Source organism: Fimicolochytrium jonesii, assembly GCF_025526975.1.
Source record: "Fimicolochytrium jonesii strain JEL569 chromosome Unknown EV422scaffold_3, whole genome shotgun sequence".
Lineage (NCBI taxonomy): Eukaryota > Fungi > Chytridiomycota > Chytridiomycetes > Spizellomycetales > Powellomycetaceae > Fimicolochytrium > Fimicolochytrium jonesii.
The window spans coordinates 1250705-1273130 of record NW_026515670.1 but is presented as its reverse complement, the minus strand read 5'-3'; the positions used below and the strand labels follow the sequence as shown (position 1 = coordinate 1273130).

Sequence of the window (22426 nt, the reverse complement as noted above, 5' to 3'; positions counted from 1 at the left end):
TTCTGCACCAGATTCCGCATGTTGCCGCCATCTGCCAGCAACCAGGGAGTATCAAGGAAGTAGTCCTTTGCGTGCATTTGTCTCCCACCTGCAATATGCCTCTCTTATTCCGTCGGCATACCGTCCTTCATCCTTGCCCAATAGCAGGGTGTCAATATCTGTGTGCCGCAAGGTGACCAGCTTTATGGAAAGCTACAGAGCATCTGCGAGAGTGAAGCAAATGACACCATTGGTTTCACTAAGGTATATCACCTGCCCCAAATTTCGCCAATAAACTGGGAAATGGTGTTGACTGCTTGCCATACCATAGCTGGGGAGTTGCTAGAGGAATCAACCCTGGACCTTGCAAGCACAAGTGTCTATGGTGGATTCGTGCGGTTGGTGACTGACTTCATGTGGTGGAGAAGACACTGGAAACCTAGCCCCCAATCCTGACTCGGCTGAATGTACCCCTGATTAACAAGATAACCCCCCGACTCCAAGGTATCCACGGTTGAGATCTCATGGCGCTTTGTTTGTCACCACGGAAGAAGGGGAGCAAGGAGCGACTGGAATTTGCTTGACACGGAGCGCAATGCTTGCTGAGATGTACTGTATTTCAAGTATGTCGTCACTCAAATTTGGGGGGATGGCGTACAATCTCCAAAAGCAGAAGCAGAGCAGCTAGTCTGCGAATGAAGTTGCACTGTGGAACCCTTCCAAGTATCAACAGAAAAGTGCCCGGTGGTTCACTGTTGCATCAACATACTTGCGGTGCACCATCCGCTTGTGAGTGCCTGCGTTTGGGTTGCTGCCCATTTTCAGGGGACTGGATGCCGGAGGTACAATGTTTTGTTCCGGAGCGAGAAAGTCATCGTTGGTCACTCGGGGTGGCTTGGCAGTGGCACCTCTCACTCTCCTCCGAGCGGAATGGCGTCTCTTGCACGTCCAAGTGCTACGGTCTCCAGGCAAGGCCATCTGAAGTAAAGAGTGGCAGGTAGTGGGTGAGAGGCACGAAACGCAAAGGTCCCGAGTAACGCGTGATTTACGCGTCGAGACCTGCTTGCGTAAGCAATCTCGTCATCACACATCGGCGGGCACCTCCCCTGAGTCCCCTCCAAGCGGCCAACAAAGCGGCGGCAAACGTCACACCTCTTTCTCTGGCATCCTCTTCGCCATCAACACTCATTCCCCACCGACAACAACCCACGACCACCTCAGCAGACGATGTCCACCCAACCCTCCGCCAGCGCCCCAGGCGTAACCCGCGCCACCCTCACCCGCTCCCCCCACACCTTCGAAACATTCACCCTCACAACCCGCACCCTCACCGCCCGTTTCCTCAACTACGGCGCAACCCTCAGCCATCTCCTCGTCCACAACCCCACAACAAACAAAACCCACGACATTGTCCTCGGCTTTGAGGACCCCGCCGATTACCTCCTCAACGGCAAACGTGACGACTCGTACCCGTATTTTGGGGCCACCATCGGCCGCGTGTGTAATCGTGTCACACGGGGGCAATGTACGCTGAACGGGAGGCAGGTCACATTGCCTGTTAACAATGGGCCTAACTCGCTGCATGGCGGGATCGAAGGGTTCGACAAGAAGTTCTGGACGGGAGACATTGTCTCGCAGACCCCTCCATCGGTGCGATTCACATACACGTCCCCACATGGCGAGGAGGGGTACCCCGGCGAGCTAGCCGTGTCAGTCACGTACACCATCACGGAATCCCACGGCCTAAGCATGGCCTACACCGCGCAACTGACGGAGTCCAGCCCAGCGGACGTGACCGAAACCGCGGTGAATCTGACCAACCACAGCTATTTCAACCTCTCCGGGTTCCGTACCCCCGATGGGGCGACGGTTAAAGACCATGTGCTGCTATTGGATCGCGGGTCTGTAGAGGGCGTGCTGGAGTTGGATGATACCCAGGTGCCGACGGGGAAGGTCCTAAACATCGCTGACGCCGGTGATGCGTTCAATTTCAACCAGCCCAAGAAATTGGGGGAGGGGTTGAGGGAGGGTCTGGACCATGTGGAGCGGTTCAAAGGTTATGATCATTTCTTCCTCCTCAGTCAGCACCAGCACCCACGTCAGACTGTTTTTACTGCCACCGCCTCGGACACACCCATTCCTCGCCCCCTACCCACAATCCACCTCTACCACCCCACCTCCGAACTCCACATGCACATCAGCACCACCGCACCGGGGTTCCAGCTGTACACGGCCAACTGGCTCGATGGGAAATACACGGGTACGAAGCCGGGTACGCAGGAAGGCGCGGTGTATGGGAAGCATTCCGGGATATGTTTTGAGACTTCCGCGTTGGTTGACGCGGTGAATTTTGAGGAATGGAGAAAAGGGGTGGTTGTGGGGAGGGGGGAGGTGTGGAGGATGGTGACGTCGTTTGGGTTTGAGTGGGGTGTATGAGTGCATAGTACGTGAGGAGACGGCGTAGGTAGCGAGCAACACGTTCACATCAGCGCGTTGTCAAAAAGTTTACGGTAAATACAGTAGTTTGCAGCAGACACACAACCAACAGTATCTCTTCATCGAATCTCTCTACGAGGAGAATAAATCTACATGCTCAGAGGCAAACGTCAAAAAAAGAAATTACAAGAAAGAGGCAAAAGTATACGGGCTAGTCAAGAATAAGACCGTCAACAGTACACCGTCCTCAAAACCTCACAAAAAATCCCAAAACAAAATACTACGCCACAAAATCCACCTCAGTACCCCCCAACCCGCCACTCACAAGCAAAACCGCCACAAGCTCCTTCACAAACTCCTCCAAAACAACCACATTCCTCACAAACACATCGTCCCAAAATGCCTTCTCAGTGTCATCACCCCCCATGTCCCCATTAACCCACACCACGCCCTCCCTCGACTCCGTCCGCTGCCGTCGGCGCCGGTGGTGGTGGTCGAGGGGCGGGAGGTGGTGTAAGGGTGAAGGGTTTTCGCGCGCTTCGGAGAGTTTGGTTTCGAATTGGTGTGGGCCCATGGCGGTTTTAGCGATGGCAACTTCTTTATGCAGGCGACGGAGGATAGTTTGGAGGGAGAGGCGGAGGTGGGGCGCCGCGGAGGATGTTGTTGTTGATGCTGACAGTGGGGGTTGGCTTTCATCGGTGACGGCACTGGGGGGAGTATGTGCGATCTGGTCAGCGGCGAACAGGTAGGGCGCTAGATCCCCCCGGACCGCGAGGCGGGAGAGAATCTCGGTTAAGGCGAGGTTGGTGGGTGTAGATTGGGAGAAGAAGGTGGACAGTTTCGTGAGGAGTTTTTGGAGGGTTGCGTCCCTGTCGAGGGTTGTGGGGGAGGGGTAGCGTTGAGGGGTGTGGTGGGTGTGTCGTTTGGATTTGGATGGGTTTTGCGGGGGGGTGGTGACGTGAGATTTGGATGGTGGTGAGTCGTGTGAAGAAGGTGAAGACGCCCCGCTTGATGGTTTCGATGCCGTGGCGGTAGCAGCGGCGACCGCAGCTTGGGCATCCTCCATATACGCATCCAGAGAATTCTCCTCCTGGAACCCTTCACCCACACCTAAGAGCGCCATCCACTGTCTCACGACCTCAAATAGTTGCTCGGGTGTAAGCGCGCGTTGTGCGTCCGCGGGCATGTTGGAAGGACGAAGTCCGTCGATGAGTAACGGTGTGGCTTTCTCGGGGTATGCAGAGACGAGCAGAGCCACCAGGCGCAGGGATTCTGTCACGACGCTTTCGGAGAGGGAGTTCAGCTTGGAAAGAAGAACGTCTCGAACGTGCAGCTTGACGTCATTTCGACTACTCTGATCAGCGTCTGCATCGCGGGAATCCGTTCTTGAGGTTTGGGCGTCGTCGTCGTCGTTCAACAAGAAATCCACCAACACCTCCGCGATTGGCTCGGTGGGTTCAAGTGCGCTGAGCATCCGCCGTACATAGTAAAGCACGGCTTCCGCAGTGCCATCAAAATCCGAAGCGGTCATGAACTGCGGTCCCACGGCTTGGCCTAAGAACGTGTCTGCGAACCCACGCAATATGGACTGAGTGATCTCCGATTCGAGTCCCCACAGCAGCACCACGGACTGTGTAAAACGCATCAAGTTCAAGAACGATTCGACGTCCCGTGAGAAGGTGATTGAGGCATAGCCTTGCCGACCACTATGGCTCGTGGTATGTGCAGAAAAAGGCAGTTGCGGAGGCAGTTGCGAGAAGAGACCGCCGAGTCCCGCGACGAGTATGATCACAAAGTCCGTTTGACGGACATATCCCTCCAGATCCGGGTTCTCCGCACCGGCTTTCAAAAGCAGAGAGCAAGACGTGCGAGCTACGTCTCCGTGCCTGCCCTCGCTGTTCACGTATCGCATCAGGTGATCAAAGAGAGGGAAGTCGAAATTCTTCTGGTCATTATTGAGCACCCCAACCATGCCGCCAATAGTTGCCCGTGGCTCGCTGTCTGCGGCAAGGTTTTTTGTGGCAGGCCGGTGCTGATTTAGGAACAGGTTGAGTAGGGCAGGGAGCTCCTGCACCTTGATCGCGATGTTAGATTCGAGCTAAAGAGAGAACAAGGCGTTAGTTGCATATTCCTGACATTGACCATTCACGACCTCTTCATATACAAACCTCCAGCATTTCTCCCTCATATTTCGGATTTCTCTGCCCCAAAGACTCGTTGATCAACACCGTGATGGCTCCATTAACAGATTTGTGGTACAGGCTCTGTCCCTCGAGTAAGCCTATGAGAGAAGAGATGGTTTGAATCACATGCTTGCGAAACCCTATCGGCGAGTCTGCTGCCGACATGTCGACGAGCTGGCCAAGGACGTTTGTGTTCAGGAACAATTCGGCGCAGGAGTTTGATGAGATCTGTTGAATGATTTGGGGAAGCTGATTAGTCGACCACCAACCCATTAAACCATCATCCCATCACTCCATCAACCATCATCACCTTGAACGATGAAATGAAGTGATGGTTGATGGTTAATGGAAGGCATAGTTAAACGACATCTTGCTCGCTCCGCTCGCGACAAGGAGGTTGGCCCGCGTGGCTATGCTCGCTTCGCTCGCAAAAGATCTGACGCTCGCTGAGGCTCGCGAAGAAATGCGGTGAGGGAATATTGCGCTTTTGGCGCAATGTGGCTCGCTCCGCTCGCGCTTCTCTGTCGCTCGCAAACCTCAAGCATTCCTGTGCCTACGGCACGCTTCTCAAGCATTCTCCTCGCTATCGCTCGGAACCTTAAGCATTCTCTCACTTCGCTCGCGGCACTCACCAATCCCTTCTCCACCAAACGCTGCTCCTTTAGTAAGATATCCAACATTTGTTGCAGTGCATTGGGTATATGAGTGTCCTCCACAGTCCTCGTCACGGGACTCTCAAACGTTAGCTCCATTTGTATCCTATCCCAGCACGTTTGGAACTAATATATGACGGAGGACAATTAGAGTTGGAGTTTAGAGTTAACGCTTCGTGGAAAGTATTGAGCAAATTGCGGCCATGTTGGACAGCAAGCACCTCCAAAGCTACTCCCAACTTGCCGTCCGCGGTCCGCAGCCCTATCCTATGCCCACTTGCAGTAGCTCACCTTAGTCATTAGGTTCGAGGCGACGGCTCCAGAAGACCGGTTAGGGGCAATGGCCAGCTTGTCCAGCCGGGCCTTCACTTTTGCCATGAGGTCCATTGCTGGGTTTTGTCGAGAGGTGCGAAGGGTGAGGGCGTATGGGGGGCCGGCCGGCCTAATATATAATATCTTACGAGGAGACTACTGTATTGTTGCTGCGACGCTGGTCATCAAGTCCATGTTGGCCGTGAGAACAAGGGAGTCTGGCCGGATCGACAGAGGGGCCAGCAGACAGCCAGCAGACTGGCCAGCAGAGGGCAGAGGCTGGGGCAGAGGGGGCACGAGTCTGACGGCGCGCGCGAACCGCCTGTCACTCCAATGCGGACAGACCCCTCACACTCAACACGACTCTCGGAACTTGAGCTTGAGAAGCACCCCCGTCCACTCCCAGTTCTCACCGCTCGACAAAGTCGGCGGCTGCAGTTTGCATACACCTACTTGGAGGTACCTGAACAATACAGGCATGGCCGCGCGGTCGAAATTGCGGATGGCGGTCTCGTCTCGCGTCCCGTCTCCCAACACTAACATCCTCACGTCACACTGCTATCGGAGTTTACCAACGCACAACCTCGTTGGGTCGTCGCTCAGTGGGCGATGGCACGGCTCGGTCTCCTCGATATCCGAAGGCAACCGTACGGGTACGGGCGCCGATGCAAGCACACTTTTTGGTCTTCGGAACTCAACGTCAGCTGTCTCACCTGTCGGAAGCACTCCACGAGACTTCCCATCCAATAACCACCCCGCAGTCCTACGAGATATACCCATTTCAGACAAACCCCGTTGGGGTGCGGCTTACCGACGGAAGCATCAAGAACCCCCGACCCCGAACACCCGACCCGCAAGTTCCTTTCAAAGTCAGCAAACCCACCGCAAGAAGAGCACCCGGAGTGGGAGGCGAGGACCATCCCCAGACCCCACAGATCGGTACATCAACATCGGCAGAGCCACTCGAGTCATCCGAGACGAGATCCCACGCTTTCCAGACCATGGGCTCTCGGACTTTGACATCTACGCCGAAACAGTCACGTTCGTCGAACCGTATAGGGCACATTTCAGGTGTAAAGGCAAGACGTGGTATAAGACATTTGCGGGTACAATGCACGCCGCGTTGAAGGTTGCTTTCGTGGACGCGGATATGACGATCTTGGCCATTCATCAACGAGGAGGCGGGGGGATGGGTGGGAAGGGGGTGATTTCGGGCGAGGGAGCAGACGGCCTGCCGAGCCCGTCCGAAGGAAATGGTTCACATCAACGCCCTGGCGACATACGGGAAGGGTCCTCGCTGGAAGACCACGGCGCCGAAGCGGATGCCTACGACGTACAGCTTGTAGTCCGCTGGATATTCGAGGGTACACCTCGCCATCTGCTCATCGCGGACGACTCGCCGCCCCGCTCGGTTTACGAAGGGGTGTTTGTGTATTCGTTTGACCAACATGGATTGGTGAAGGAGCACCGGCTGGAAGCGATCAACCCTGCACCCCCATTCGTTGCGTCATGGAAGGCGATGTTCGGTGGGGGGATGCCTGCGGCACCCGGCGCCACATCTTTGCCTGGCGCGTCGGCGCCTGCTGCGACGTTGAAGGCGATGGGCAATGCGAGGGAGGTTCACGGTTGATTTTCATTCACGTCGAGCCCTCTGTAGAATAGTTCAACACATCAAACCATTCAGGCTCGTATCATTTTGCATAGCGAAGTAATCATTAATGTTTAGCAACTCGTAGCGCTTCATCAACCACATTCTGTCTCCAATTCCCACAATACCATATGATCTTTATATCGCATCTAGGACACCAAAAACATGCGTAGCAGTGAGACGTTGGAATTGCAGTGGCCTCAAATCCCGTCTGTCCTCGTTGGGTGTTGCGCCAAATCCAAAAACGCGCGCTTACGTAAGTCATCAGGAATACGCGGGTTCGTGTTTGGGAAAAGGTCGCCCCCGAATTGCCGCTGTCAGAAGCTGCTGCCATTTTTTTGGTGATGCGCTCTCATTCAGGAAGTGTACAATTCACAGCACAACAGATACCCGCTGGATCGCCCTCAAACCATCCAGGAAGACGGGCGCCTTCTGTACCCACTCGCCCGCTCTTTCCATATTCTGCATACTCCGCATCCCCGTTATCATCCCGCCATATCCCCCAGCATGTCCGTCGCCACCGCCTCCCCGCGCCCAGCGCCCGCCGCCACCGCTGCCGCCGACGACTTCACATCCCACATCCGCCCCCGCCTCGACCAAATCTCATCTATAATCAACAGCGACGCATTCTCGCCATCCTCGCTCTCATTCGAAACACTTCTGGATACGTTTCTGGCGCTGTATACGGACTGTAAGGCGTCGTCGACGGCGTCGAATGGGCCTATTAGCAAGTTCTTACGGAAATGTAGGTTGGAGGAGAGGGGTCTGGGCGGGGTTGTGAGTGGCGAGAGATTGAGGCTAAGATATGCGGTTATGTAGATGAGAAGTTTATATCGAAGCTCCAGGCGTTGCGGGTCAACACTGCGGATTTCGAGATTATCAAGACGCTTGCGACGGGTGCGGTGGGGAAGGTATGTGTGTATGCAGCTCCGCCATACATTTCATGGTCATCGCTTGATGTGTAACCCCCCACCCCTCACTCCAGGTCTGCCTCGTTCGCCACAAACTCACCAAACAAGTTTACGCCATGAAGATCCTCAAAAAAGTCGACCTCCTAACCCGCCAAGAAGCCGCCTTCTTCATGGAGGAGCGCGACGCCCTCGTCTTTGCCCAGCGCTCCGACTGGATCACCACCCTCTTTGCCGCGTTCCAGGACGAGGAGAACCTGTACCTCGTGATGGAGTATGCGTCGGGAGGCAGTTTGCGCGCGTTGTTGAATAATAGGGAGACGCCGATGGATGAGGGGAGTGCGAGGTTTTATGTGGCGGAGATTTTGATGGCGTTAGATGAGTTGCATCGGCACGAGTTTATTCATCGGTATGGAGGCGGGGTGTCGGGCGGTGGGTGGGGCTGCGGCTGGGCCTGTTGGGGACGTGTCGACTAACGTCTTACAATCCCGTAGTGACGTAAAACCCGAAAACTGCCTCATCGATGCCTCAGGGCACCTAAAGCTCGCCGACTTTGGATCCTGCATCCGGATGGAAGACGCCAAGAACGCAACGTCACAGGAGACCGTGGGCACCCCTGATTACATCTCCCCCGAAATACTGCGATCACACGAGGGCAACGCCAGCTACGGACGCGAATGCGACTGGTGGTCGCTCGGGATCGTGCTGTACGAGGTCTTATTTGATGAGGTGCCGTTTTACTCGGAGTCGCTGATGGAGACGTATGGAAAGATTATGGATCATGAGAGGAGTTTTGCGTTCCCGGACGATATTGAGGTGTCCGAGGAGGCTATGGACTTGATAAGGAAGCTGATATGTAAGAGGGAAACTCGGCTGGGGAGAAATGGGACGAGCGAGATTCAGAATCACCCCTGGTTCAAGGGCATGGATTGGTCGGCTACTAGACAATCGACTCCGCCATTCATTCCGGAGTTGACGGGGCCAGACGATACGCGATATTTTGAAGACGAGGATAATGAAGCCAAGAAAGTTATCGCAAAGTCGATCGGGAAATCCAAAGAATTCACCGGCCAGCATCTGCCGTTTGTGGGGTATACGTACATACAAAACGCCAAACCGGCAGTAATGTGGGGCGGGTCTACCACCCATGCGTCTCAAGACGTCGGAAACGGTCCGACGGCGACTTCAGCGGGGAAGTCCGGCGAGCCATCAACACCAACAACCCAAACCGCCTCAGAAATCCGAGACCTCATCCGCGCACGTCAAACCGCCGAAGCCGAAGCCAAAACCGCCGCCGCCCAACTCAGCCTCGCGCTAAACCAAACCGCCGAGCTACAATCCCTCCTCTCCGCAGCCGAAAAGAAGCGTGATCTAACCGAACGGTCGTGTTCCGATTTACGCACGACGAGAGATGTGGAGGCTCGCGAGCGCGATGAGCTCCAACGCACGATCACGCAGCTCAAACGGTCGTTGGAGGAGGCCGGGAGGGAGAAGGAGGAGGTGGAGTCGTTAAGGCATGCGAATGGGAGGGTTGAGAGGGAGTTGGATTCTGTAAGGTTGCAGATGAAGCAGATGGCGGAGGAGTTGAGGCATCAGATGGAGCTGGCGACGGAGGTGCAGATGCAGAAGGAGGGGTTGAAGGATCGGCTGGATACGTTGGAGAGAGAGACTGCGCAGGAGATTAGTAGTCGGTCTTCGATTGCGACGCAGTTAGCGGACGCTACGGCTGCGTTGGAAAGAGAGCGTAAAGAGGTGGCAAAGCTGAAATCCGAAGGAGCCAAAACCGACAATCTGGTGAAGAATCTGCACAAACAGGTCGATTCCCTCAATGCGACCTGCAAAGTCCAGACGGAAGAGCTGAATCAAATGGGCAAGCTCAATCTGCTGCTGGAACAGCAGAGGACTACGGCCAACATCGAGCTAGAACGTCTCAACTCCCACACGGCGATGCTGCAAAGCAACATTGCCGAGTTGCGAAGTACCCAATCCAAAGTTGCGGGAACGCAAAACGAGGAAGCGGCCACATTGCGCGACAAGCTAACGGATGCCTCTAATCGCGTGGCCCAGCTCGAAAAGGGTCTGGCCACGTCCAATCTGGAGTTGGAAGAAGTGAAGAAGCGCTTTCAAGTCGAGACGGAGACGCACGAGGGTACAAAGCGCAACTTGAAAGAAACGCAGACGGTGCTAGACGACCAGCGGCACATAGCAGTTGTGCAGAAACAGAACTTCGATGCTGAGATGGAACAGCTGCGGTCTGCCATGGCGCAAGTGGAGGCTGCTACAGCAGAGTCGCAGCGTCAACTCCAAGCGCAAACCCAGCAGGCTGCCGCGATCAAACGGGAACTGGACACGACCAAGGAAGAGCTGCACAAACAGGTCCGATCCGCGCAGATGTCCTCCAACTACGAGGAACTGTTCAAGGAAGCCCAGCATTCCATCCAACAGCTTCAGAAACAGATCACGGATGAGAAACAAACCGCGCGCAACACTTCCGAACGAAACAAGGAAGCTGATGAGGAGATGGAACGGCTCCGGTCTGCACTGGAATCAACCTGCCGTGAGCTCGAAAGCACACTGCTACGCGTCAAAAGCGTTCAAATCGATCTCGACAGCGCACGGTCGATGCTCGCCAGTGAAAAGCAGCAACGATCGACGTTCGAGACGCAGATATCCGATCTGCGACTGGCACTCAAAGCCGTCGAGGACAAAGCGCAGGCCGATCGCGACCGCGCCTCCCGATCTGAACGCGCGCGGAACGAAGCATCGCAACGTATCCACGAGCTCGAGGTCCAGCAAAGTCTATCCGAAACGCAAACGCGGAACTTGAAGGACCGGATACATGAGCTGGAGCAGTCGTATGTGTCGCTACAGGGGCAGGTGGAGTCCCATGGGACCATCGAGGATACCGTAAGCCAAAGATCCGAGCACTCCTTCCCGATACCGACGTACAAATCGCCCGAGAAAGCGACATCGATACGATCGAAGGGTGGTTGGAAGGCGCTGTTTAGAGCGAATAGCCAGCCGTTGAAGATGGAGACGAAGGATCTGGCGCGGCAGAGCCCGCAGTTGCCGGGTATTTCAGATTTTGGGGATGATATTTCCAAAATGTTGGAGTCGGCGCTGGTCCGTCGACCGAGTTCCGGGTCTTCCTTTTCGATGCGGTCGAAGCATACTCGATCCTCGGATGCTTTGTGTAAGTCAGGCAACATACTTCCTTGGCTGCACGCCCGCCCTTCTTACCAAACTCTTCTACGTAGTTGACGCCTCGACTCGCGACCAACTAAAAGGGTGGTTGAAGGTCCCGAAAGGGGGACGGGTAAAGAAAGGATGGAAAAACAAATACGCGGTGGTCAGAGATCACAAGCTCTTCATGTACGAGCGAGACAAGGACGTCGGCCTGATGGAAGGCACGTTAATGGTCGACATGAGGTATGTGTCAAAACAGGCGACGATGTCTCTATTGAATTTCTTCTCACCCTCCCTGGATCTCCTCGAAGATGCGACATCTTCATAGTGAAAGGTGTCGCACAGAACGAACTCATCCATGCCAACGGTAAAGAAATCGACTGTATCTTCAAGATTCATTTCGCTAATATGCGAGGGACTTCTGGACCCGACACCACATCACTATTGAGCACTCTGGTTAGTTCATCTTGCACTGCGAACGACTGTACTGATCTTCTGTACTGAAATCGTTCAATCAACCAGGGTGAGACGGACATGGGCTCCGTAACCGAAGCCTCCGCCAACTCAACACGGCGTAGGATTGAAAAGCTGGAGACCGAGATAGCGCTGGAAGACAAAATGCTCAAAGCAGCTGAGAAAATGTGGGAGGCCTCCAGCGAGGCCAACCGTGCAACGCTAGATACCCAGATTGAGGCGTCACGAAATCGCCTGACATCAATGCACGTCCAGCTCGATCGCTTGAAAAACACGCTGGATGGAGACTCGGACCTTGTGGTATGGTTCACGTCTTCATTGGCTGACGGAGGTTTCGTTCAGCTACTCATTTACTTCGCAGCCACCACCCCAATCCGATCTAGTGGAGGACGATGTGGACCAGTTCCGACGCAAAATCGAAGCGCAGCTCGTTGAAGAAGAGAAGAAGCGGGATGCCGTCTTGAAAGTGGCCACTTCCGCATCGTTGGACAGTCCGGTGGGCAAAGTAAATCGCGGGAGGATGGCCCAGTCCGCGGAACAGGAGTTGCTGTATAGTGAGAGGACCATCACGAAATTGAGAGGTTAGTGAAACTCCGATTTTTCGGTGGATTGCACGAGCAGTCCGCTGATCCACTTGATTCTGTGATATTGAACATCAGAGGACTTGGACGGTCTCAATACGGTAAGCATGAGACGCAATGTAGATACAGTTGTCACTGGGCTTTCCACCAGCTGACAGCTTGTTGCACATCTACAGAACGATTCCGAAAAGCGTGCGGCTGTCCTGCAGAAGCTCCGAGACTCTAGCGAACGCGCTAGCAGTCAAGGCCACAGTTACAAGTTACGGCAGTACTACAAGCCAACGGATTGCGCTGTATGCCATGAGCCCTTATGGGGCAAGACGAATCAAGGCTACGAATGCTCAGGTATGCTCAATAGAACCCTCTACGTCTGCGGTTTCATGCTGAGCTTTGCTCCTTTGTGTAGTTTGTAAAATGATTTGCCATAAGGCTTGCAAGACGTTGAATGAGCTGACGTGTGAGGAGAGCCGAGTGCTGAAGACCGTGGCCCCACTGGTAAATTGCCCAACCTCACCGAAGAGTTGAAAGTTGAACACCATTGCTGATATGCTTCGCCTCCCCTCAGTACTTCATGGCCCAAGACGTGCAAGATCGTGCCCGATGGCTGCAAGGAGTAGAGCGTTGCCGACGCGAAGCTCACAATGATGATCCAAAGACACCTCTATCACCGAGGCAAGCGATATCGAATGGATCAATATTTTTGCCGGAAAAGAGACCATTGCTCCCGCCAGAATGAGGTACTAACAGGAAGCATGATCAACGAGCCGCAAGCGGCATTTTGGACTACCCTGTAATTTGTGACTCCTTTTGCACATTATCATTTTTTCAAGAGATCCCAGCGTGTATATCATCCCATCTGTAACAAACATTGTCGCATATCATTCAATCTGAGTGTGAATCTATACGACTCTTCGTTCTTTGTCACTCATCGTGATGCTGAGGCATATCACTCTTTCCACCTTGCTGTTATGAGCATGGAGACAGACGCATCTGAAGTGTAGATAAACGGCTTCTGAACACCTTCATTCAGAACAACACGGGTCTAGATGAAGAAATAAGAATTGAAGGTATATAGGATAGGCAGACGGTCTCTCTAGGATAGGCACCTACTACTCTCTACGCCTGTCCGTATCCTTTTTGCTTGCCCGTACTGAAGGATTCCCTGAAGCGGACCAGGCGGGAAGATCCCCTGTCGAGCCACGAAACTGTTTCAGATCCATCATCCGGACGTCCTTCCCCGCTGGACCAGCCGCGAGTGATAGGTGCCGAACTTTCAAGACCGTTACAGACTGGGCAGCGGTGCCATAGGGGTTGCCATCGGTGGCTGCGGCCGGAGAAGTGTACGTAACGGTCTGAACTCCGCAGCTTTGAGGTCGAGGCGGCAGCATTTGCGATTGTGCGACCCTCATAGATCGCACTGACATGTAGCCGCCACTGCTGCTACAGATCCGTCCAGAGGACGCCATTCGCATGCTCGCCGCAAGCTCATTGTTCAGTGGCCTGGAAGATAGCATAATGTTGCTTATTGCCCGCCGCTGCAGAGACGAATATGAGGAGGCGCGCGGGCCACTGTTTTTTGCAGCGAGAGATGCTGAGCTCCTGCCGCCTGCGGAAGAAGAAGAAGATGCTCGGCCCGCTCTGTCGAATGCTAACGACGTGGAAGATCCTGACGTCGACGATCGTGTTGAAGCCGGCGACGCCGACCTCGAAGGCAGGAAACCGCTCAACGAAGAGCTTGCAGACCTTGATAGGTTCGGTAAGGAGCATGCCGAGTCCTGTGTCGGAACGAGACAGCGCAGTTTTGCAACTCGCGCATCGGGATCTTCTGATAGATCCGGTTGATTCAGCCAGTGATGTACAAGTCGGTCAAAGTATGGGACAACATCGAAGTAGCGATCGTATTGCGACGAGGTTGGGGACGGAAACAGGCGCTCGAAATCGCCTCGACGTGTGTACTTCAGGGCGTAAGGAAGAAAAGGGCTTCAGATTTGATGCTTCAAACCGGCACAGTGGCACTGGCCCTCGCCCTACCTCATCCTCTACCTCCTTCAGAATCTTCAGATCCTCAGCAGTCATGTCCGTCAGATAATCAGAAGGCTTGGCATTCACGAAAGACTTGTGACGGGCTTTCTCGGCTGTGAAAGAACCGAAAGGCCCTTCATCTCGTCGTTTCCTGAAATTCGCGCGGACAGCAGTAAGTGAGCGAACAAGCCATAACGGAGTGTCATTTGCAAAAACTCACTCGTCTTTTGCAGAATCTCTGCAGGCGCGGATATCGCGAAGCCGGACGCCGACGAGGTTGAGGAGATCTGTCACCATGCCGAGCTTGATGCCGAAATCCATCTCGTTGGACGCTTTCAGTGATGGCGAAATGTTGACTTCCATGAGCCATGGCTTCAGCCGCGAGTCTAGAAGAACATCAAACCCAAACACCTCAAAGCAGCTCGCTCTTTTGCATTGAGAAGAATGTAAGCACGGGCGCCTACGGCCTGATGATCCAGGTATCCCAACTCCACTGACCTACTTCTCGTGCAGAGTCTCATCCCTGATACGTTCGCGGCATGACCAGTGATGATTGTTTTGACTATTAGATCATTGATTTGCTCGTACACGAGAGCAAAGTCAACTCCAATCCGCCGGAAGTATTCTTGAAGATCTTTGAATGACCTGGTGGGAATTGAGTGATGAGAAAGAGCTTACCGCACGTCTGTGGGCAGATCACTCTACCATTTACACGCTTTGGCAGGAAACCGCGTGTCGCCGAGAAGATAGTCGTTGACACAGGTCCCATGACGATGATCTTCAAGGCTGGCCCCGCTCTTTCTTCGTCGCTTTGCGACGCTGTAATTTGTCAGATGTATGAAACGGTTGCGAATGCAGCTCTTTTGCGTCGTGTACCTTCGGAGATAGCAAAGCTCATCAATAACTAGTCACGAACGTTCGCTTCAACAATGCATGTGCGAGGAAGCGCATACTCACTTTTCCGAAGCAAATCGCACCACACCATCTTGGTACAGATATATGCGCAAAGGCTCAAAGCTTGTGACCGCGACATACAAGCGAATATCGAACTTGCGGCCCCCGATGAGGTACGGCCGCATGATGTATCTCGACACAACTAAGGGTTTCTTTCGGGGCACCTTAGCAAAGTCTTTTACCACGCGGATTCCTTGCCCCCGGGCAGACGCTGGCGGCTTCATAATCCACAGAGGATGCGAGGCGAAGGCGTTCTCCAGAGAGCCTCGCTGCCGGGGCAGAATATACGTCTCAGGCAAGTAGTCGAAGCTCTACACAAAAGCACATATCAAGATAACAGATATCGTGCAGTCTCATCCTCATTGTGGATAACCTGCATTTACCTGCGCTTCGCATGCTCTTCTCAGACGTTGATAGTTCATGAGCAGCTTATCCTTCCGCCCAATCTCAAAGCTCCGAGGGAAATGATTGACCTTCTGCCACGGGTGGACCAGTCTGAACTTCTTGGAGCTGAAGTGCTTGCCCCAACTGCCTATCCACCGCTTTCCTTTCCTGAGGAGTGTAAAATTCGCTCTGGAAACCGCATCTATGTAGAGCAGAGGTTGGAGTGTCAGTAGCTGTCAAAGAGGCCACCCATCTTGCATGTTCTAACCCGCGGAATTTGGATCTTACAACGCACGACATTGGGTGTAAAAGATCCTATCTTCCACTTGAGGACTTTGCGAAGGCTTTTATGTAGTGGCCCCACTGCGGATGGTGATTGGGAAGTTCAGGCTAGCTTTCGATCTCTCAACTAGGAAAAGAATGGAACAAGCTATACCTCGTTCGTTCGGCTTCGGAAAGTAAAGTACATCCTCACCATCCTCAAACAGGCTCCGAGAAATCGGATCAACCACAATTTCTTCGCCCAATGTCCCCATCTGAATGCTCTTTGGTGTTAATCCTATGCCAAGGGACATCCTCCTGACGGCCTCAACAACGATATCCCGAGTCCCGGAATCTGATCCATCCTCGGCAATAACAGTGGGACTTGTGCATAGCGATGCACAGAAGCTCATGTCTTCCTCCTCCGCATATGCATCCTTATTGTCATCCATATCATCGTCCTCGCCGTTTACTGACGAATCGCTAGAAAAGCAATCTTCGTCACTCAGAGGGTACTGATCGTTCTGGTCGCTGTCGTCGCTAAGGAATTCGGGTTCTTCGTCGTCATCACCATCATCCCCTGAATCCTCACGGATCGAGAGTTCGTCGTCATCTTCTTCACTGCATGCTTCGGAGGGGTGCGCTTGTTTGGGTTGCCCTAGTGGATCATCGTCCGAACCTGTACTGCTTTCATGATATCGGGACATGTCGTATGTCTCCCGAAACCAGCTATTTCGTCCTACTTCTCCTCTCGAAACCCCTCGACAAGCTCAATTTTGTTGACTAATACACGGTGGGCAAGTAGGTAGTGGGTCACTTGAGCAGCTCTCCATCCGTTTCACTCTAAATCTAGTTCAAGAAAGCTGGATTGACAGCTTTTCCGTGTTCGCGCTGTCGAAATTTTCTGATTTGATCACATTATTACGGAAGCAACCTGGCATCGTAAACGAGCGGTACGGTTGATATCGATGAGCTTACAGTGGTATTTGCAAAATGGTACAAAATTAGGGAATCCGCTACATACAGCCGCTACTGCAGTGAACCTGCAGGACCTATTACATGAGACACAGGGTGGGTATAGCCCGCAAAAATGGGAAGGAGAATGATAACATTGCCCTCGATGACGTTGTTTCTAATCTAAGGAATTTTCGCTACGCAGTTTTCATTCATCCTTCGATTTGTTTGCGGACGGAACTTCGCCCTTGAGAACTCCGTATCGGAAGCCGGAGAGCAGGTTACGGGCCGCGTTGTGGTGGTTGTAGACACCTCCGTTGAAGGCATTGGTAACATCCCGTCCGATGGCGGACTTGATGAAGATACGGCCACCTGGGTGGTTCTCTGCGAACCCGTCAACGTTGTAGATAACTCCATCGATGATTGTAAGCTGCTTTCCGTTGTCCCTAATTTGTGATTGGACTGCAAGCAAGGCGATGGCGGTTAGCTTAGAGCAGGTAGAAAGGAGAATCTCTCAGGACAAAAACGCACCATCTTCGAAAGTAAGTTCTGGAAGCTTCTCAAGCGGGGTTCCCCAGTTCAATTTCTTCTTCAAATCTTCGATCTTCTTGGCCTGCATCTGCAGCCTTCCCTTCTGAACCTCGTTGTCGGGGAACTTGTTCAGGTTATATGTCAAGCCAACGCAAGAGCAGAGCCATATGAGCCACTTGGTGGGGTCATACTGCCAGAATTTGATGGCGTTTCGGAAGTCAGATGGGAACTCGTGGTGGAAGTTGTGGTAGCCTTCTCCGAGCGTCAGGATGGCGGTGATGAAGTGGTCTTTCGGGGTATGACGGTCGTCGAAGCTCTCCTCTCCGAGCCAGTGTGCCAAGGAGTTCACGCAGAAAGTGGCGTGGTGGGTAAAGACGAGACGGGTGATTGTGGACCAAAAGTATCCGCCCTTCCAGTCGCCCCAGCCGAGTCCGGGAACGAGCATTGGGAACACAAAGCCAAAGAACAACATGAGCGGGACGAAGTTGCGGTGTTGCCACATCACAACGGGGTCGTTGTTCAAATCCATCATGTCGACCTTTCCACGTTTCTTAGTGTCCTCCTTGATGAACATCCACACTGCGTAATCACAGGATGGTAAGGATGACGCCCAATATCATTCGCAATTTGACAGGTGATACATACAGATATGTGAGTGCCAGAATCCCTTCTGGGGCCCGTATGGGTCAAAGTCGGTGTCGGTATAACGGTGGTGAGATCGGTGGTGTCGACTCCACCACTTGATAGATCCTTGACAGGCGCTAGCGCCAGCCAGTGCCATGAAAAGCTCGTATGGTCGGCGCGCTTCATACGACCGATGCGACCAGAGGCGATGGTAACCTGAAAATGTCAAGACGAGAGTTGAGTTCAGCAGGATATTTCGCGGCGATGCTAAAAGTCCATGTCAAGTACTACCAGCAGTGATGCCCAGTCCGGAGAAGAAGTAGTATATGATACTCCAGATCGCCGTCTTGGTGTTCAGAGGAACGAAGAAGGCGGCGTAGAGTGCCATTATTGGTGTAATTGTGAGCAGGGTGGCGCCCATCCAGTCGATCTGCTTGAGGGACACCATAGCTGCGAAGTCCTCGTAGGGAATAAATCAAGTAGCTGTGGTTTCGTTTGAGGACAAGATGCAAGAAGTTGGGTTGTGAGGCTCCTGAGACAAGCGGGGGAAGCGTTCAGACCCCCTCAACTTAAATACGCCGGCAACCTCTGGGGGGAAGGTCTTTCGGGGGCCTCTTCCTGTGTTGCACACCCCCACATGTCAAACATTCGGAAATCTGGTGAAAACAGCGTCACATCCCGCTCTAGAAAAGCACGTTTCCAATCTCCTTCAGGCTAAAAGGTGGTACTGTACGAACAGGTATCCTCACGATTCGGGCGGACTGTCAAGTATGTGAAGCCGCGTCTGGCTGCGTCGTCGGCATTCCTCAGCAACGGATGCCCCAGGAAGAAGGGTTGAACTTGACGTTCCAAGGCCTCATGACCACATCACAGCTCGCAGCTGTTAAATTGACGGTACCCCGCTTAAATGCTGAAATTCCAAATCTCTACGCCCCACACCACCGGATCGGGCCTACGGTTGGGGTTGGAAAACGTTTGCGGGTACTACTCCACAAGAAAGACCGAACGGAACGGACGTCTGGGACTCCTGCCGAACGGTTGTCCAAGCGCCGAAAGTCCTTTTGCAAGCGACTGACTTTTTCTTGCGAGCGTAGGAAGAACGGTAGAATCGCTGGTGGGTCATTGCCGCTGCGTAACTCCGCCAGCGAAATTGCAACGGTTGTACTGTACAAGGCCAGGTGGCGCAGCAAGCCACGTCACAGCCAAGATTGACAGAATGACAGCGCTTTGCCCTCCCAGAGTCCAAGCACAAGATGCTTGACTGAAAACCAAATCGAATACAAGTTGCACAGGGGCCTTGAGATCGGTTGGCCTCAAAAGACGAAAAGTTACACACAGGTTTTTAATTTGCGATCGTTGCGCGGAGTTGGACTCAGCCGCCGCGTCGACGTCCTGGGATGCATTCGGGAGCTATGCGCATGTCCTCGCTATAGAGTTCCTAGAGCAGGGCACCCATTCTAGCACATACAGTACTGTACAGGGTGCCAAAAGACCCAAAGACTGCAGCCATCGTGCTGCATGGTACCGCCATTGCGGTGTCCACCGATGCTTCTCTTGTCCACCGATGGACACCCTGGATGCCAGACGTTGAAAGACCCCGGACGGCTGTCTTCTCCGGCGGTTACGCGGGCCGACGCTGGGGCCGACGGGGAAGTTCGCAATCCATAGCGCAATTCATAGCAATCAATGAACGAAGCATTTGATGGATCCTGCCAAGTATCGGCTCAGAACTCCGTTTATCAACATGCATCAAATAAAGCCCGCGCCAAGCATCTGTCATGAGGTCGCAGCAAAGATTCCTTCCAACGTCCGTTTGCCCATTCTTCCTTCCCAAGTATGCTCGTCTTATTGCTCGAGGCGTCGGCTCACTTAAAGCGCAGATCGAGCTGCCCATCAATCAGTGCAAGGCGGCAACCCAGCCGTTGGGCGGCCTGAGCGATGGCTGAATGAAGAAACAGGGCATGTGATCCTGAGATGCCGTCCAACACAAGCATGTGGAGTATAGGCTCTCCTCTGAGATTAGTGGCGGAACCGTGACATTGAAAGTTTGAAAGGGACTTCGGAGGAGGAAGAACACGGGAAACAATCCGAATGTCCGTTTACGAGTCCAACTTTGAACACCAGTTCACAGTTAAGTGTGGATTATCGAAAAGTTTCTTGGAATATTCTCGCCATCGTCGCACGACCTCACATGCCGCATTTCGGATGTTCGGCAACTTCGCTATCAACTCTAGATCTATCAAGTTGCAACCGACCGTTCGACTTCAGCGCGGTTGCGAACGTGATGACATCCGACTCCCGACTCCAGCGCAGAGACGGCAGAGTGAACCGAGCAACTCGATACCGCTGGACCTCCTCAGAATCGGCTCACTGAGGAGAAGAAACGGCATTCCAATCCTCCAAAATGAACAAGAACCAATGCTTTCTTCCTCCATCTGTGCACTTCGGTCGGACGTCTCAAGGCAGTGCTTGCTATACGCCCCATGACAGTAAACGGTAGCCAAAGCGCATCGGAGTACGTCCCAAAGGCGGACCACCGAAACAATAGACTCTGACGTGAAACAGGAGTGCCAAACTCATGCCTATTTGTCAACGGCTTTCAAAGGGACGCATCCGGGATATGGTTTTGTAGGAACGTAGCGCCGAGCCGACCCATAGCTCCAACGGCCTGGCGACAGCCTCAGCGCACCCGTATGCGTACGCAAGATTGCACCGTGCTGGCTCCGGCGTCGTTTAAGGGTTCATAGCAATGCGTCTCACTTTCCGCAACACTGTGGCTTTGGCTTCTGTGCTCCACATCTCGAGTCTCACGCCACCATAATCGAATGGATCAGACGACGGGCCGCGCTGAACGTGTCTTGTTGGGTGCCCGGCTGGCGCTTACAACAAGCGGCTGATATTGCTAAGCTGCGGTCACAGGAAGAGTAGGGTTTCCTTGAACTTCTTTGGATTCATGAAATGCCTTCATAACTAATTTAGCTATCTCCCGGAAATGATCTCGAGTTTAGGAGACGTGTCAAAACGCATCTTTGCGTTGGACATCTGAGAAAGTGCGGGTTCGGAATGAGACTAAAGCGCTTCTCAGAAAGCGGGGATCGAACTCGCAACTTTCAATGGCTACAAATCAGGAGAAGGCTGTCACCAAGAAAAAGAGAAAAGCAAAGAAAAGGTTCTCAACAAAACAGGGATCCAACTTCTGTCTTTGAACATTTCCTAGTCTTTCTACCAGTGCTCTGACTTGGTCATCGCGCCAAATAATCTCCTTCGCCTACGCATAATTGAGACCTTTGGCTGTCGCTAGGCACTTGTCCGCTACTGGTATATCTCACTAGAGCAATACATATGTCTCGATCAGAAGGTAAAAACTAACGTGCCGACTTTCCACCATACTATGTTACCGAGCATTCGACAAAGCCGCTGCGCCCACTTTGTTCCGCATAGTGTCGGGCGCTGGAGGTCTATACTTGCCCGGACCATCACCAGGGACGGAATGGAACGCGCCTCCACCCAGTGCAACGAGCATGCAGCAGGTGTGTTGCCGATGCAATAGAAAGGGTTATGCGTGATGCGATAGGATATACATGGATATGCACCAGAAAGAGAGGATCCTGGGATCTGACTACTTCTCGGTACAGCCCCACATACAGTATATCTCTAACCCTCCCCAAAGGACATAAGCCTCTATACCGTATGATATGACGCGAAAGACGCGTTGAAGCTGTTCATACCGTAGTTCTTGGGGCAGCTTTCACCGTGAAGTTCGTCAGCACAAACGCCCCTTTCACACCTCGTCCTCCAAAACTATCAGCTCGATTGATCCCCTGGATTCTACACATGCATCAGGAAAAGGGGCATCCGGGTGGCTTCCCCTGCATTCCGAAGTCACCGGGGCGTAAAAGTCAGTCAGCTGGGTTGGCTTCCCCTGGGGATCTGATAGCGAAAGGCATGCTGAGTTGTTTCTCCTTGAACCTCGTAGAATCCAACGAAGCCAACCCTGCTTACATAACGCGTGTGCAACCCAACGGTTCTCGAGAACAACACCTGAGGAACACATCGCAGAAAAAAGGTTGGCGAATGGACAAAGACGTTTTCCCTCGGTCTCGCTACTACGAGGAAATCCAGAGAAAAGGGTGTCTGCACATATGTGGGATTTCGTCATGTCTCGCCGATAGATATGGCAAAAAGGTAGCAGTCGAACCAGATCCTTTTTCCTGTCGATCCCACGCGTCCAAACACAGAACTTTGTCCGTTTTCGATACAAAACACGCGTGCAAGTCGCCCACCGGATATGCCTGCCGTGTCGGGTGGATGCGGACAATGTTGCATATACCGAATA

At 53.2% G+C, this 22426-nt stretch overlaps 7 protein-coding genes across 7 annotated transcripts; 4 read left to right on the top strand and 3 right to left on the bottom strand.

Annotated features, from left to right (window-relative positions):
* The first annotated feature begins 1130 nt into the window (after positions 1–1130).
* EV422DRAFT_247705 (galactose mutarotase-like domain-containing protein) lies at positions 1131–2604 on the top strand. Its single transcript, XM_053065713.1, has one exon. It carries the CDS (start codon positions 1207–1209, stop codon positions 2413–2415), a length of 1209 nt encoding a protein of 402 aa, XP_052928850.1. The 5' UTR covers positions 1131–1206; the 3' UTR covers positions 2416–2604.
* Positions 2556–5933, bottom strand: EV422DRAFT_247719 (Retinoic acid induced 16-like protein-domain-containing protein). The gene is made up of 4 exons (XM_053065714.1): positions 5543–5933; positions 5231–5377; positions 4584–4826; positions 2556–4513 (listed from the first exon to the last, which is right to left on the bottom strand). Exons 1-4 carry the CDS (start codon positions 5636–5638, stop codon positions 2696–2698), a joined length of 2304 nt encoding a protein of 767 aa, XP_052928849.1. The 5' UTR covers positions 5639–5933; the 3' UTR covers positions 2556–2695.
* Positions 5934–6752: 819 nt separating this feature from the next.
* Positions 6753–7381, top strand: EV422DRAFT_517603 (uncharacterized protein; the record flags this gene model as incomplete). Its single annotated transcript, XM_053069461.1, has 1 exon — positions 6753–7381. One exon carries the CDS (start codon positions 6753–6755, stop codon positions 7191–7193), a length of 441 nt encoding a protein of 146 aa, XP_052928848.1. The 3' UTR covers positions 7194–7381.
* Positions 7382–8077: 696 nt separating this feature from the next.
* EV422DRAFT_489231 (kinase-like domain-containing protein) lies at positions 8078–9139 on the top strand (the record flags this gene model as incomplete). Its single annotated transcript, XM_053067436.1, has 3 exons — positions 8078–8122; positions 8197–8528; positions 8614–9139. Coding segments are annotated over 3 exons (903 nt in total), but the record flags the coding sequence as incomplete, so codon positions are not given.
* Positions 9140–12557: 3418 nt separating this feature from the next.
* On the top strand, positions 12558–13096 carry EV422DRAFT_492359 (uncharacterized protein; the record flags this gene model as incomplete). The annotated part of the gene is made up of 3 exons (XM_053067594.1): positions 12558–12705; positions 12767–12855; positions 12926–13096. Coding segments are annotated over 3 exons (408 nt in total), but the record flags the coding sequence as incomplete, so codon positions are not given.
* An 88-nt stretch (positions 13097–13184) lies between these two features.
* On the bottom strand, positions 13185–16997 carry EV422DRAFT_247412 (tubulin-tyrosine ligase family-domain-containing protein). The gene is made up of 9 exons (XM_053065712.1): positions 16157–16997; positions 16009–16083; positions 15720–15922; positions 15340–15647; positions 15088–15258; positions 14881–15027; positions 14603–14809; positions 14392–14533; positions 13185–14315 (listed from the first exon to the last, which is right to left on the bottom strand). The coding sequence occupies exons 1-9, from the start codon at positions 16686–16688 to the stop codon at positions 13470–13472; spliced, it is 2631 nt and encodes an 876-aa protein (XP_052928845.1). The 5' UTR covers positions 16689–16997; the 3' UTR covers positions 13185–13469.
* On the bottom strand, positions 16852–18746 carry EV422DRAFT_517591 (uncharacterized protein). Its single transcript, XM_053069460.1, has 3 exons — positions 18112–18746; positions 17467–18045; positions 16852–17397 (listed from the first exon to the last, which is right to left on the bottom strand). Exons 1-3 carry the CDS (start codon positions 18245–18247, stop codon positions 17144–17146), a joined length of 969 nt encoding a protein of 322 aa, XP_052928844.1. The 5' UTR covers positions 18248–18746; the 3' UTR covers positions 16852–17143.
* Between the last annotated feature and the right edge of the window lie 3680 nt (positions 18747–22426).

Bases quoted from the DNA above. Each gene is read 5' to 3' on its own strand.
- EV422DRAFT_247705 (XM_053065713.1), top strand. From the start codon at position 1,207: ATGTCCACCCAACCCTCCGCCAGCGCCCCAGGCGTAACCCGCGCCACC.
- EV422DRAFT_247719 (XM_053065714.1), bottom strand. From the start codon at position 5,638: ATGGACCTCATGGCAAAAGTGAAGGCCCGGCTGGACAAGCTGGCCATT. The intron at 5,378-5,542 runs GTGAGCTACTGC...GTCATATATTAG, and splicing joins CCTCGAACCTAATGACTAAG to TTCCAAACGTGCTGGGATAG. The intron at 4,514-4,583 runs GTTTGTATATGA...TTCTCTCTTTAG, and splicing joins ATGAGGGAGAAATGCTGGAG to CTCGAATCTAACATCGCGAT.
- EV422DRAFT_247412 (XM_053065712.1), bottom strand. From the start codon at position 16,688: ATGTCCCGATATCATGAAAGCAGTACAGGTTCGGACGATGATCCACTA. The intron at 15,648-15,719 runs GTAAATGCAGGT...GCTTTTGTGTAG, and splicing joins GAAGAGCATGCGAAGCGCAG to AGCTTCGACTACTTGCCTGA. The intron at 14,810-14,880 runs GTCAGTGGAGTT...TCAATGCAAAAG, and splicing joins AGACTCTGCACGAGAAGTAG to AGCGAGCTGCTTTGAGGTGT.
- EV422DRAFT_517591 (XM_053069460.1), bottom strand. From the start codon at position 18,247: ATGGCACTGGCTGGCGCTAGCGCCTGTCAAGGATCTATCAAGTGGTGG. The intron at 18,046-18,111 runs GTATGTATCACC...GTGATTACGCAG, and splicing joins ATTCTGGCACTCACATATCT to TGTGGATGTTCATCAAGGAG. The intron at 17,398-17,466 runs GTGCGTTTTTGT...CCTTGCTTGCAG, and splicing joins AGAACTTACTTTCGAAGATG to TCCAATCACAAATTAGGGAC.